At 36.4% G+C, this 15,364-nt stretch overlaps 2 protein-coding genes across 5 annotated transcripts; one reads left to right on the top strand and one right to left on the bottom strand.

Annotated features, from left to right (window-relative positions):
- Positions 2,095–4,964, top strand: LOC109718757 (BTB/POZ domain-containing protein At3g05675-like). The gene is made up of 2 exons (XM_020245162.1): positions 2,095–3,324; positions 4,399–4,964. Exons 1-2 carry the CDS (start codon positions 2,194–2,196, stop codon positions 4,666–4,668), a joined length of 1,401 nt encoding a protein of 466 aa, XP_020100751.1. The 5' UTR covers positions 2,095–2,193; the 3' UTR covers positions 4,669–4,964.
- LOC109718068 (maf-like protein DDB_G0281937) lies at positions 6,088–11,122 on the bottom strand. Of its 4 annotated transcripts, none has more exons than XM_020244069.1 (9): positions 10,993–11,122; positions 10,448–10,519; positions 10,289–10,363; positions 9,254–9,337; positions 8,158–8,227; positions 7,978–8,069; positions 6,855–6,896; positions 6,531–6,615; positions 6,088–6,445 (listed from the first exon to the last, which is right to left on the bottom strand). In XM_020244069.1, exons 1-9 carry the CDS (start codon positions 11,026–11,028, stop codon positions 6,348–6,350), a joined length of 654 nt encoding a protein of 217 aa, XP_020099658.1. In that variant the 5' UTR covers positions 11,029–11,122; the 3' UTR covers positions 6,088–6,347. The 4 variants fall into 4 exon arrangements, with proteins under 4 accessions (XP_020099658.1, XP_020099661.1, XP_020099659.1 ...); XM_020244072.1 differs by having other exon boundaries at positions 6,088–6,434; XM_020244070.1 differs by having other exon boundaries at positions 6,088–6,434; positions 6,535–6,615.

The raw sequence follows: 15,364 nt of genomic DNA, 5'->3' as shown, positions 1-15,364 counted from the left end.
AAACCTTATGTGCTATCAATTAGTAATCTCCACAGGTACAGAAGCGATTGGCATAATTGCTAAGTTTCTCTATCATCACATTTTCATTCTATGAGGTAGATTTCATGTGATCTTTGCGTGGGTTTAGAAATAATTTGTTGCAAGTTCATTGCCGCCGCTTTGAAACATTCATTCTATTGCACGCTGCTCTTATAACTCCTTTTGAATTTTTATGCCCTATCGATTGTGCTGCTTTATGGTGAGCAATCTATCTACCTACATTATTATGTTGTGCGCTTATGCTGTTACTAATGTTTCTACCTACGTTACTGGTGTATTTTGAGTGCTTAAACAGGTATGTGACAACTGTACTATTTTATGTTTCATGGTGTTAAATGGCCATTCATCTAGGAGTTTTTCAAATCAAAATGTTTTGGTTGGTACATCTGAGTGGTTTCTATTTTTTTCCACTAACTTTTGGTGGGAGTATAACCATTATGCTGTGAGAGATGTGACTTGTTGATAAGTTTGCTATTTCTATTGGATTTTAGAGAGCGGAAGTTATTCAATTGCTCAAATCGAATATCCAGATGCAGGTTTTTGGGATTAAAAAAAATGATTTCCTTGAATATGCCCTCACAGGATGTTGTTGGAAGGCCCACGGCCATCAGGGGGGAAATGCTGTTTATCGTCTCTTTTAAGAATCATATTATTATAGGACATTAAACAGCAACATGATTAAATTAAGTAGGGTAATGTAGTTAATGTGGTGAATTAATCAACAATAACAGAATAAATGGTACTAGAGAACTTGCGTTTTTCCCACGTGTGCGTCGCATTGTGCGACCTGGGAAATAAGGATCTAATTTCGTTATCTGTGGATCTTTAAGCTCAAAAATGGCAAGAGCGCCCAGGGACCTCATTCTTGGGAGGTTGGCGGTTCGAGCCCGCCAAGGTCCGGCTTTGTGTTAGGTTAGATTATATTTTGGACGTTGAATTTTAAATTTGAGATATAAATACTATACACCATAAAGTAATTGTCTTTGTTTTTAGAAATGGTGCAGGGCATAATTGTTCTAAAGCTAGATTATATTATAATTTAGTTTTATTTTATGTTGCTATATTATATTATTTTTTATTTTAAAAATATTACTGAATTATTATATTTTATTTGTTTTTGCATTGTATTTATATTTTATTTTATTTTCTTCCATTTTTTACTGTAGATATTGCGAAAAAAAATTCTCGCAAATCGCTTTGGTATTATTAATAAATTTATTATTCGAAACAAAAATTAAAAACTTAATTAAGAAGCACCGGTTAAATTGTTGAAAAAAATATGAAATAAATTTTATGATAGATAAATTAAAAGCTTCTTTTAAGAGTTTTATTATTTTTTATGTTAAATAAGTTGAATGAATATGTACTATGTAATTCGTTATCAATGTAATTTAATATTTTTTATGTAAAATTATAAATTATAAATTTATTGTTTGTAGTGTAGGGATTAAAAAAAATTTAGTGATGCTTTTGACAAAAAAAAGGTTAAAATAAAAAGCTAAAAGGTATAAAATACATTATAGTATAGTATAATTAAGTTATATATTATAATTAACTCTTTCCTAAAACATACAAAATATTTGAATATTTATTTTTTAATTAAAAAATTTAAAATTTATGTGGATTATAGTTTAAATTTAAATTAGAAATTAAAGAGGATAGTAACTTGTAGCAGAAATAGTAAGCTTAATGAATGAATAAATAAATAAATGGGGGCATTAACTTGTACTATTGTAGTAAGAAAAATCTATTCGCCTGGGCCTTATCCCAATTGCGACGTCGCATCTACACGCGAACAAAACCTTCCGAAGCTACCCCTAGGTTGCATCCACCGTCCATCCACGATCCAACGCCCATACTCGTTCAGAATCTTCCCGACGACCCTCTTCGAAACGTGCGTTCCCAAACGCACCGTCCCGTGGAGCTCCACGTGTCCCCTTTGCCTGGTTCGAAATCGCGTTCCGAATCCCGTTACGCCGACACTGTTACCCCGTTCCGAACGTCACCGTCACCCCCACTGTAATTACGAAACTACCCTTCTCCCGGATTCATTTCCCCTTCGTGTGCGCAACCCTCCCCTTGCTCTTTCTCTACACTCTTCCCCTTTCCCTTTCTCTCCGCCGTTACTGGACGCCGTTAGCCCGGGTACTCCCCATGTCTCTGCGGAAGCGGCACCGCGTCGGGAGCAGCGGCCGCCTCAGCTGCGCCGACGGAACCGTAACGGAGCATCTCTTCCCTCCCCCTCCCCCTGTCCCGGGGGGCTTCAACGACCCCGCCACCGCCGACGTCCTCCTCCGCCTCCTCTTCGACCCCGAACCCGACTCCTTCTCCGGCGACGGCGGCGGCGGAGACTCGGCCCTGTCCCTCGACCTCCACCTCCACTCCGCCGCGCTCCGCCGCTCCCGCTACTTCGACGCCCTCCTCTCCGGCCGGTGGGCGGCGAGCCCCTCCGATCACCTGACCTACAGAGTCTCCTCCTCCGCCGCCGCCGCCGCGGTGCGCCGGCGCCGGCGCCCCTTCGACGCTTACGTCGCCGTGCTCCGCCTCCTCCACACGCTCGACTTCTCCGGGGGCATCCCCTCGGCGTCCGACGCGATCGAGATGCTCCGCGTGGCGCTCGAGCTCGTCTGCGACGAGTGCGCCCGCGCCTGCGTCCGCTTCCTCGAGGCCGTGCCCTGGACCGAGGAGGAGGAGGACGAGGTCCTCTCCATCGCCCCCTTCCTCCCCTCCGACGACTCCCGCGACCTCCTCGCGCGCATCTCCTCCCCGGCCGGCCATCGCTGCAGCGCCGCGTCCGAGGACATGCTCCGCGGCCTCATCAGCTCGGCGATCCACAGCCACCCCAGTGTCGCCACCATTAAGGCCTTCGTCGCGAAGCTCCTGAGGGAGCACTCGTCCCGAGATTCCGTCCGGAGGGTTCTGGACGGGGCGTTCCTGGCGAGCCTGGACACCGTGAAGGAGCTGATGGGGAAGTACGCGAGCCCCGACCTGCGCGTGTCGGGCGACAACGACGAGAGGGAGGCGATCCAGAGGCTGAACCTCCACGCCGCCGTGGTGAACACCAAGCACCTCTATTGGCTCATCGAGAGGATGATCGAGCTGCGGTTGGCCGACAGCTCCGTGCACGAGTGGGCCGACCAGGTCGCCCTCGCCGCCGACCTGCAGAAAACCCTCAGGGACGACGCCTGGAAGAACATCGCCCCCGGACTGCCGTTGCTCGTCACTCGCTGCACCTTCCGCCTCGCCAATGCCGTCGCCTCAGGATCCACTTTGGCTCCCCGCCAGGTACTGACGTTTTCCAAAATCTTGTTCTAATTTTTATCTAATCTCATCTCTAGAGTAGATAGATCATAAGGAGAGTTAATTCGGAAAGTGCTGATCTGTTTAAAGGTGCGAAATTTAGTGAAAATTAGTTGGGGAACTTAGGATTCGTATGCGATGAATGATGCTATTTTCGCCATTATAATATCTAAATTGAGGTTTAGGATGCTGCAGCGTATCTATGTTAAGTGTCCTGGACCAAATTATTTCTCATCATGGTCGCGGGGCCTCATAATTCTCCTAATTGTTGCTCATACATATTGCGAGCTCTCAGAAGATGTTTCCTGTATGTTTGCTACTATTAATGTTTGCTATTTGATTCTTTATCACCGAAGAATAACGAGAGGTTAGTTATGTACGGCATTTTTGTAGTTCCTTATTTTTTTAATACCAATCAATCGTCACTGCATTAAAAGAAATTCATTTCATCTAGCTGAGACTAAACTAACTAATCAGGACTAAGTGCTCGGTATCACCGCATGAAGTCTCTAGTGAAATAAGAATCGAGTAAATGCTGCAATAATGTTAAGATTATTTGATTGTGAAATCTGTTTCGATATCAAATTCCGCAGTCCTGTCCAAATATAATGTACTTGTCCTTTGATATTGCTTCATTTTTTTGCCAATACACCAAATTCGGTGTCCTTGGAAGTTAGATAGAACAGCTAAGTCAAATGATTTATTTCTAGAAAGAAATAAATGATTAATTGGAAGGTAAAGCTGAGGCTAGTTTACTGATGCTTCACCTGAATGTACTTAAGATACGCGATTAAGCTCATTATTGGATGTGTACCTTGAGGTGACCAAAAACTCACCTTAAAACTTAATGAAAAAAATTAAAAATGTGATGGGAAGGCAGTTAAGTGCTGAAGTTCTAAACATCGAGGGAGGGAGAAATGCTATTTTTTTATATTCCAAGGGCGCAAAATTCTAATGGTGGTTTTTTTTTTTTAACTTGGTTTTTCATAGTTGCTAATTTTTTTAAACCATAGTGAGCGTCATAGAGCTGTAATCCAAGCCTATCATCCTTCATAACAGGTGAGGATGAAGCTCGTCAAGAGCTGGCTGCCAGTGCTAAACGTTTGCCGCGACATCATACCCCCGATTCCGAGCGGGCACAAATCAGTGTTCCAAGAGTTGGAGGAAACGTTCCTCCAGATCATATCCACTCTTCCTGTATCGGATGCCCAGGAGCTGCTGCAGCAGTGCCTGACCTTCTCCACCCGCAACATCGACGATTGCCAACACCTGATCGCGGCATTCAAGACCTGGTTCAGGAGAGCTGACCGCACGCCCCCCGGAACTTAACGACAGCAAATGAAATCGAGCTCACTGTGCAGGTTACTACACAAATCTTTTTATTTCTAGTAAGAGCTGTTAAAAGATGATGTGACTGTTAGTATTGAAATATGTGGATTTTCATGTATGAAAAAAAGGAGAGAGAGAGAGAGAGAGAGAGAGAATGTGTGTATATGTTTTTCCTTTTTTATGGTTTCGACTCCCTTCTGTTTTGGGACCTTTCTGTGTTTTCTGTATAGAACAGTGTTGATATGAATGTAGATGTTCAATGCACAGTTTGGCACCTGAAATTTACATTAGTGTTAGCTTGTAAGGTTTATTATGTAATCATTATTTGATTACACGATTGACAAATCATTTTGTTTTTTCTTTTTTTTTTTCTTTTTGTTGTTAAAAAAAGGGACCACCAAGCACCAATGGCTATATATATATATATATATATATATATATATATAGCATCAAGGGGATGGTGCTATCAAATTTTTCACTGTTAAATTTAACCATTTGATTATTTTTATCCGTTAAATTATACTATTCAATCAACTTCCCACTCAACTATAGGCGGCTCACATCATCCTAATCGCACATTTTTCAATCCAAGGGTTAAAACCTTAATAGTACTAATAATTTGATGCTATTAATAGTATTCCAGCCTAGTTCTATATATATATATAAACTTTCATGGGGCACTTGAAAGGCCAAAAACTATGTGCCGACTCACGAAAAATATGTGGAAATTCTGTTTTCTTGATTCACTGCACGAGCACCCTAGTTGTAGCCTAACTCTCTGGAGAAAAGAAAAGAATTGAGGAAAAAAAGGAAAAGAAAAGCAGAAATCGAGCCAATGGGTGTTCATGCTATGGGCTTACGTGTTTGGTTTTGGACCTTTTGGTTTATGACGGAAAGTTGAATAGACAAAACTGAGCCAGGTTTGAATTTTTTGATTTGGCACGGTTTTCCTTCTATCTTGAATTAGAAAGAAATAAACTTGTGTGTTGGGTGTTTGACAGTTTCCAATATATATATTATTATATATATAAAAACGCAATACTTATTTTGAGCTCTCATCTTGCAGCTGCTGCTCATCGCAGAAAAGAAAAGGAAGGAGAGGGGGAAAAGAGTCCCACATAAAAGCAGTGTGGTTGCTTTTATAGTGTGAAGTGGCTCTGCAATTCTACACTTTTCAGATACACATTTGATTCAGTTGCACATATTTCATATCTACTGACCAAAATTACAGCTCTCGTAGTATTCTCAGATTGCGAGCCCCTTCAGTTTGTCACAAATTAGAATGATGCGCTTCTGCGAAAGTTTCCAAAATTTAATCACCAAAATTTAATCACCACAATCAAACTTAGATCTAAACTGCTCTGATACCAAAGTGATAAGATTCCATATCATATCCTAATAAATTGACATAAACAAGTAAAAGCCAGAAAGAGAAAGATAATTCGTCCATTTTGAGGGGATCGGCTTCCAAAAGCTAAAAATCTGAATCCATTTTCCTTATCCAATATAAAAATCAAAAAATTCGCAATAAGCCTAATGCTTATCAAAATGCAATACAAGGGAACTGTGCCAATACAGTACTCATGCAATCAATATGCTATTGGGATAAATTTGCCGTTAGAAATTCTATGGCACTATAAGATAAATAAAGGAAAGGAAATGAAGTTACACTCAACAAATCAACTAGATTGAGGAAGCAAAGCCTCATGAATCAGTTTTTCTGTGAGAGCCTTCGGAAGTCCCATCACGCTATCGCTGGCACCGATCTGCAAAAACCCTAATCTGAGATTAGATAAGACTTTGTTTGCTTAAAAACCCTAAAGAACTGCCATTTTACGAGAGTTTTGAGATGAGATGGCTACTAACGACTGCTTCAACAAATGGCAATGTTAATGGATGTTCTAACAGCAAGCCACCCGCCACATTGAATACGATGCCCTCGTCAATCTGATCAATTGAAAGTTGTTACTAAAATTGTTTAGCACTTCGTTATTTGTCACCTTGTAAGTAAATATCAAAGAGAAAATTGAAAGAAAAAAGGCTTCTCTGGTTGGTCCTTAATTCACTGATTTTGGACAATCATTGGAACCAGTCTACTAAGACAATCACATACACATGCACTAATTACTAGGAAAAGGGAAAAGTATCTTAAAGTAATCACTTATAAGAACAAGAGGAGAAAATACCAGGTTCTCGATTATCTCGTCTGGAATATCATGGAAATATACCTGCAAAAAATTGCTGGAAATGTCACTCATAATTTGAGGATTCGAATGCCTAAGCAATTCTTAGACTTTTTTTCATTCTCCCACTAAGATTAGTCATCGTGGTATAAAAAATGTACAAAGACCCCGTAAATTATTTGGCTATTTTGAAATAAACCTTCCGCCAGCCTTTGATTTCCTTATTGTTACCGCCCTAACCTTCGCTTGGTTAAATTTGTGTTATTTCAATCAGTTGAATTGGGACTCCGGTAAATTTAATAGTAATTCCATTAAGTTAAGGGCACTTGTGGCTTTTCAGCTGATGTTACAGCCGGTGATAGCTAAAAGAGCCATCAACTGCCCCAGGATTCTCAATTCACAATTCAATTAACTAAAAGAACTAAATCAAAATGAGCAAAAGTTGGGGGCGTCAACCAAAAATATAAAGTTGTGAGATCTATTTCAGAATGTCCTATAGTTGGGGTCTTCATATATTTCTACCTTAATCATAGTCATTGTCGAAATTTACCACTGCCTAAGGAGAAAAGTCGTGAAATTATATCTATACGTTGATACATCTGTCAGGATTTCAGCTAGTAGGAAAGAGGGTAGATTGCACAGAGGAGCTGGATTGCGCAGAGGAGCTGGACTTTTAGGGCACTTTCAGTTTAGTCCTCTATCTTGCAATAGGTGCAATTAAGCCCGTAATATTTGCATTACATTGCAAACTTGCAATATAGTTGTTCTGTTGAATTTCGCAATTAGAATGGACAGAAATATCCGCTTAGTTAGATATGCGACTTTTGTACTCAATAGTAACGGTTAATATTGCTTTGCTCACTTGGGCAATGGCATGGGCATTACCACAGATGTTGATTGAGGTATTAAACAGAAACTAAGATTGCAAGGGATTGCAAAGTTCAGGGGCCCAATCATAACAACTGAGAGGTTGAGGACCAAACTAAAAATGTGCTGAAAGGTTTACCAACTCCCAAAGCAATTTACTTGAGAAATAAGATATCATCAAATCCAGCCATGCAAAATCAAAACAATGTTCAAAACTTCATGTGATCTTGAAAAAATAAAACAATAAAGGAAAATCCACCTCAGCTTTGTCCAGTCCTCCATATCTCCGGCCTGTCTTGAGATTGGCGACGAGCACAGATCCGACGGTTGATACATGACCCCCAGAATAGCCTGTGAGCAGTTTTAGTATATAAATGTATGGCACAAGATATTTGTACTGTACCAGCAGGAAGAGTTAAGGCAAGATCTATTATCAAACCTTTGAGGAATTGGCGCGCTTCTTCCTTGCTGCTTGGCTTTTCTCTAATTATCCCTTCATGGACTACGACCTCCAAGTTAACTAAAGAAGTTCAGTACTTAAAAATGATCAAACTAATACTTGTTTAATGCAAACCTAAGGGAAACTTATTGAAATAATGTTTGGCCTAAATAAGAGATTATATAATAGCAACAAATTGTCAAAAGCTAAATAATACATTTTACTGCATTAATTGAATGAAGATCCATAGGGATTCCGAATCCTTTCTCAACTTTTCTTTAAGAACTTAAAATGCCACTACGAACTTTTAAGTAGCTCCCAGAATATCAAAATTTTGGACGGGTTACCCTATCGGCTCATTCTATGTATTTGCTTCCCAATATCTGCAAATAAGTTATCTAGGCCTAAATTACCTACCATGCTCAACCATGGATAAAAATGCACATACTTCTGTGTACTTTGAATTAAGATGGTTCCCACAAATTGCAGGTGTGGGAAAGCACCATTAAGTGCACTTATGGCGTGACACCTTGAACTTATTTTCTACTTCGAGAAGTAGCAACCAAGTGTTTGGCACATAAATAATCTAGAGCCTTTGCTATTGCAGGAAGCTGTAATAAGCTTCGGAAACAGAAAGAAAATGGTCCGATTGCTGCTCGCTGCTTCTACTGACGATGGAAGTAGTTGGGGTTGATTTTAATGAAAAAGTTACAATTGAAGTGCTCTACCAAAAGAGCTGCACTGCAGAGATCCAGCAGGCCAACTTGGAGCTAAGCCATATATATCACTTTACTTTAAGTTGGAATATGTAGTCACGGTGATTGCAGCATAAGAAGAGTAAACCAGTGAAAGAAAGTTCATATTTAATATCAGATCAAAATCTGATTTTAATCCTAGTATGGATATGATATGAATTTTCTAGTGGACATTATACTGAAAATAGATTGATGTCTAAAATATCATGCCAACATCAAATCACTGGCATGCAGAGGTTAAGTAAGCATATCTGATACTACATATGGAAGAGGGCAAAAAGAAAAGATAATTGCTTATATACTTGCTTAAGAAAATATGTGACTAAGAAACAGAGACGTACTATATCAGAAGTAATTAGAAGCGTAGGTTCAGTATCTTCTTTTCCGTAATCTGAAATGTTCATCCTTGATATGATAGCATCAGCCTGAGATAAAAAATAAAAAATAAATTAAAAAAATCCATTCCAACCATTAGTAAGGTCAAAGTTTCATAAGAAATGATCACATTATATCAAGTAGAAAACAGATAAGGTAAAACTTCAATTGGCAAAGAATCTTATATAAAACCTAGCTGAATTTAAGAATGGATTCTCTACAATCAACTTGAATAATTGGGACAAATGGCTTATCTTTGTTGCCGCTGTTATCGTTATATTTGCTTCCCATATTGCCAATACACTTTCATAATCCTCAACTTCCTCCGAGCATTCGTCTCACCGGTTTTAGCATTCCAGGAATATTGATTTGGAATGGCGAGACAGATTTGAATTCAACACTATCCTTTTATCAATTTTGTTTTCTAACCCACAGGAAAGGACTGCATAAGAAAAATACAGTCCTTTTACTTGCAACAGTTAATTCCTAAACCTCAAACATTTACATGCAACAACAGAATGATAGAAATGAAAACATTTCAGATTAAGGTTGAAGAACAAGCCAAATACATGTTAAATATGGGTATATATATAATATATATATCAGAATTATTGGTTAACTAACATTTTGTTGTTGAAATTTGACAAGAATTACAATTCCATCGTCAATTGGAATAGTTTAGCCCTTGAAATTTGATTTCAAAATTATCCTCAGAATTTTCAATTTGGTCCTAAATTTTGATTTCCGTCCCAATATTGTCCTTCGTCCTCAAAGTTCTGATTTTCACAGGGGAAAGTCTGACGATGGTACCAATGTACTACATGATAGACTACTGAACGGTTAACTGTTACGCAGAACAAACTTCAAGGACTAAATTGTTAAAATTGAAAATAAGCAAAGCTACATTATCATCAATAACTAATAAATAAGTGAGATTCTAAATTTGGCTCTAAATTCTCAATATAATGAAAAAAAATTATTTTTAAAAAAAAAAAAACTACCTTAGCCTCAGCAAGGACCATTACTAACTCGTCGGGATTTTCCCTCCTAATGCCTTTCTCATCAATATCTGCGGACTAAACCACAACTAAAATTAGCCCTAAATGATTAAAAATAAGCATAAAAATGATTAAAAACAAACGAATTATTAACTAACAAACCATGACTTGGAATTCATATCCCATCTCAGCCAAAATGTGCTTCCGCGCCACCGAGGACGATCCCAAAATCAACTGCTAAAACAAGGAGCATTTTGTAATTGTTCCTCATATCAAAGAGAGAAGACCCAATCAACTACAGGACATTTTGAAATAGGCCCCTGAACTTCATTTCTCTTGATTGACGCCCTTAACTTCTATTTATATTTATTTAAGTTATATTAGCCCGTTGAATTTAGAATTTTTGATGGTTTGATTACTTATTAGTCATCAATTATTAACGACATCGAGGTGTGTCGATGATAATAAGAAACAAAGTTCAAGGATTTATTTCAAAATGGCCTGTATTTGAGGGGGTCTCCCTACATTTTTACTTCACAAAAATCTTACTTTTCATATAGAATAGTCGAAGTTAGAGATCGAAACTAATTTTTTTAAAAATAATAATAATAATAATAATAATAATAATAAACTACATGTGATTAGTAGAAGCAACGAGAATCGAAAATGGAGGGGGGAAAAAAAAGAAAAAAGAGAGAGTGTCGAACCTTGAACGAGGTACGAGGGGGAGGATGCGAATCCATGGCTTTTTCTTAGAGAGAGAGAGAGAGAGAGAGAGAGAGAGGGATGAGTTCCCGGAAAATAGGGAGGAGGGATAGGGATTGGGTCGGGTTCGGGTTTGGATTGAGAGGGTTTTGTGTAAACCGAACCGAACCGGGTATGAACCAAAACGAATCCGAACAAATATACACACTTCGGTTCGTTTGGAAAGTTTTACCTATTCTGTTTGCATGCTATGTGTAGGTTATTCCTGTTGAGTCACAGCATCTCAAGTGATACCAGTGCTGTATAGAGCAGGCGGTAGGTATTGCATTTGTGAGCTATATTGTTGGAAAAAATTCGAACTTCTGTATATATCTAAAAGATCAAATCAGATGAGTTTAATAAATAAAAGTTTTAAGATCAAATTTTGAGTTTGTCGGACTACTATCCGTAATAAACTGTTCGATTTATTTTTAATTTATTTTCGATAATAGAATTTTCAAATCGACGATTGACACTGTTAAATATAATTAAAATATTTAAACAGTCAAAAAATTAAATTTTATATTTTCTCGACATCACTAATCAAACGATTAAAGAGTCACAAAATTCAACTAAATGGCCGATACGTTGCATTTGCTCGTTTTACAATATAGAGAAGTCCAATTCAACTAAATTTTTGCTTTTTTAAACTATTTAAAATAAAATCTATATAATTTGATTTCTAGATGATTTTAAATGATTCGAATAATATTCAACGATACCGATCGTGGATTTAGAAACACTATTATCGAAAGTAAATCGAATTACTTACTATTGATAGTATTTTAGTAAAACTCTGCCCCATAATTTAAGAATCAAACGTGGAATTTTGATGTATCACTATAAAAGAAACTGATTACAGATACATGTGTAATTCCCTAATCGCATCGAATCTCGTTAATTTGGGAATCACACCTTTCAATTTGTGTCATCATCCAAGTCCTTTTACTGGATCAAAAGATTCCCAACTCTTTTTGTCTCCGCACGATTGCATGCGTGGCGTGAGCTCGGCACGTTACTCTTTTGGTTCGGCACGTGTTTGCACGGTATATGCACGCGCTTTTCCAATCACTTTGGGAAATTGAAAAAAAAAATATACTGATATGATTTTTTTTTTCTTTTAAATATTTTTTTAGAAAAATATTATATATTATTTGTTTTATTTTATATTTTTTTAAGAATAATTTGGCCGAAAATGTCCTTGGTTTTAAATGTTCAATCCTCCTAACAATTTCTAGGGTACTTGAATATGGTCGGAGAATTGATATCCATTTGTTTTTATTTAAAATTTGCAAGATTATATAATACATGCAACTTAAAAAGTATTATAATTAGCAACTTCAACTTATTAGGAGAAGTGTTTATTAAAGATTTGATAAAAGTTGAAAATTTAATTACTAAAATTAAAATATTTAGAAGTCTATTCGGAAAAGTGCAAAAGCTCAAGCGGTTTGTATATGTATATTTTTTATTTTAAACTATGAGAAATGTTAAAAGTTTATTTGGTATTGAAATTCATCTAACAATACTTGTTATTTTATTCAACTTACAATATCTCGATAATTCGAGACGGAATCGTAGACTATAACTCAAAGAACATTGAGGATTAAAGCTCTAAATTCAAATTTTGTACCCTTCTCCTCGAGGATTTAATTTTTTTAAATAAAATTAATATTAAAAATAAGAAAAAACCTTAAATCTCATTTGGATTGTTGAGATAGCATAACAAACCAGAGGCTTTTCTAAGTAGTCACGTGAAACAACACAACCCATTGATTTGGACAACTCAGCTGCACCCACCCACAGATTCTCTCATCCAACCCGCATTACAGCACATCCAAACCTCAATCATTGATTAATAAAATTTTTTAAAAAATAATAATAATAATAAAACCTCACTACTCTTCTCTATAAATAGAGAGGGGTTATGGGGAGCTTTTCTCCTATTTTATTTACTCACTCCTAATTAGGCCACTTTTCTTTTTCTTTTTTTTTTCTGTACAATTGTTTCTATGGCTCCTACTGCTGCAATGCTCTTCCTTGGCTACCACCACTGCCGAACCACACCCACCACTCATTATCCCAATCCTAACACTCTGATAACAAGTACTACTAATTTTAGCACTACTGCTGCTGCGGGCGCTGTCGCTACTGCTACTGCCGCTACTTCTGCTGCGATCGCTTCTTTTTTCAGTTCGAAAGCGTCCAAATTTGGAGCTTCCCGTCTTTTCTTGCGACGATCGGAGTTGGGAACGACAACCGAAGAAGTTACGGATCGCGTCGCATCGACATGCGCTCCATCCTTAGAAGATAAGTTTGAGGAGTCCCTTCAATTCAGCTGCTGGTCTTAAAAAGAGAGAGAGAGGGTGGAAGGTCAATTTGTCGTAGTTTTTCGTAAAATTATAAAATATAAAAATATCGTTCTGTATAAATTTAAGATTTTCGAATTTGGAAAAAAAAAAAAAAAGATGGTTGTGTAAATCATTAGTATATGTAACAACATGGAGGATGTACATAATGTTTGTTTTGAGAAACGTGTCGTGCCGAATTTCGAGGTGTGGTGTAATTGGTTATTTTTTTATTAAATTTTTTTAGCACTGATACTTACTAGGGCATTGGCATCCTTCATCCGGATGTCGATGGATACGGATACTCGAAATTTTATTTAAATTTGAATGTGAATAGGATAAGATTTATTCAATATTAAACGAATAGAGTTAGCATTTGCTAACGAAAACTCGACGAATATAGATCTTGGTATGAAATTTATCAGTACCTGATTCGAATCGAAATTAATTTTATATTAGATAATATATATATATATATATATATATATATATATATTTAAATTTATTGAATTTGGATTTGGAGTTTGGTCCACAAGTTCGGCTTCAGTTTTTTGAAAACCCGCCTCCAATTCAACCTGTTTACATCCTAGTTATTTAGATACCCACAGGTTTTGTAAAGTGGGTTAGTGGTTTTGCCTTTTATCTGTTGGCTAGAACCAATAGATTTTCAATCATTAAATCAAATAAGTTAGCATTTAGTGATCACGCATCAAAAAATTATTGTTCTTATTATTATTATTATTTATCTTTATATTATTAAAAAAAAAACTAATCTGTGGATTACATCAATGATATTTAAAATATAAAATTTAAATTATTCAATATCTATACATTTTTTTCAAAGCAGGTTTGATATGGAGAACTATAGAGTACTATGTATTAAAATGAATTAGAAACAAATGGAGTATATAGAAAAAAAAAATTATATCATAATTTATCGTCGTGATTTATAAAATGCAATATTTATTAGAAAGAATATGAAATATTCTAATTTATTACTGTGCATAATACACTCTATGGGCGTGTTTGGTTTGAAGTCGGAGTCGGAATCAGAATCGAAATCAAAATAAGTTGGAATCGGAATCGGAATGACTTATTACCTAATTCTGTTTGGTTCATCACCTGAATCGGAATCGGAATAAATCATTCCTATTGTCGGTGTTTGGTTCGAATGGATATAAAAAACGTAATCAAATTAGTATATTAACATTATCTTTATAATATATTAATTTAATTTCAAATTAAATATTAAATATTAAAAAAATTACATCAAAATTTTGAAATAATATCAAAATTTTAAATCTATGTTTTTTTTAAAAAAATTAAACTTTGAAGTTGAGTGGATAATTCAAAATATGAAACTAAATTTTGATTTATTCAAATTCAAACTTAAAATTACAATTTAAATTTTAATTTGAATCCATAAATTTAATTTAAGTTTGAAATAAAATTTGAATAAAACTTTATATAAATTAAAATTTAATTTAAATTCAAATTATAAGTTAGATTGGAAATATTTGATTAAATTTTAATTTTTAATTTAAGTTTAAATTAAAATTTAAAATAATATATTTAATTTTTTATATTTTAACTCATATTTTAATAAAAAAATTTGAAAAAATAAATTTAATCCGAATAAATATCTATTTCGTCCGAATTCAACTTTCAATCCGGCCTCCTAGGCCGGATTGAAAAAAGAGGTGATTGGGGGATTCCCATTCCACTTGGGAATCGGAATCGGAATGGGACTCCCGTATATCAAACACCTACAAACGGATTCACCCATTTCGGTTCTGATTCCAGAATGGAAAAGAAACGAACCAAACACGCCCTATATGCAATTTTAATGTCATAGAACGTATGCGCTAAATATTAAGATATCCATGATAGGGTTTTCACAGTGTGGTGTATGACTTGGTACTCATACACGCGGTGGAGGCAATAATTTCTGTCGCAGATAGTCCGCGTAATCCTCTATATTAGTCGG

This window comes from Ananas comosus, linkage group 12, assembly GCF_001540865.1.
Source record: "Ananas comosus cultivar F153 linkage group 12, ASM154086v1, whole genome shotgun sequence".
Classification (NCBI taxonomy): domain Eukaryota; kingdom Viridiplantae; phylum Streptophyta; class Magnoliopsida; order Poales; family Bromeliaceae; genus Ananas; species Ananas comosus.
This window is presented reverse-complemented; position numbering and strand designations above follow the sequence as displayed.

Excerpts from the sequence above, each read along its gene's own strand:
- LOC109718757 (XM_020245162.1), top strand. The coding sequence starts at position 2,194 with ATGTCTCTGCGGAAGCGGCACCGCGTCGGGAGCAGCGGCCGCCTCAGC. Across the intron at positions 3,325-4,398 it reads CCACTTTGGCTCCCCGCCAG|GTGAGGATGAAGCTCGTCAA; the intron begins GTACTGACGTTT and ends CCTTCATAACAG.
- LOC109718068 (XM_020244069.1), bottom strand. The coding sequence starts at position 11,028 with ATGGATTCGCATCCTCCCCCTCGTACCTCGTTCAAG. Across the intron at positions 9,338-10,288 it reads TGGTCCTTGCTGAGGCTAAG|GCTGATGCTATCATATCAAG; the intron begins GTAGTTTTTTTT and ends TTTTTATCTCAG. Across the intron at positions 6,897-7,977 it reads GAGGACTGGACAAAGCTGAG|GTATATTTCCATGATATTCC; the intron begins GTGGATTTTCCT and ends AATTTTTTGCAG.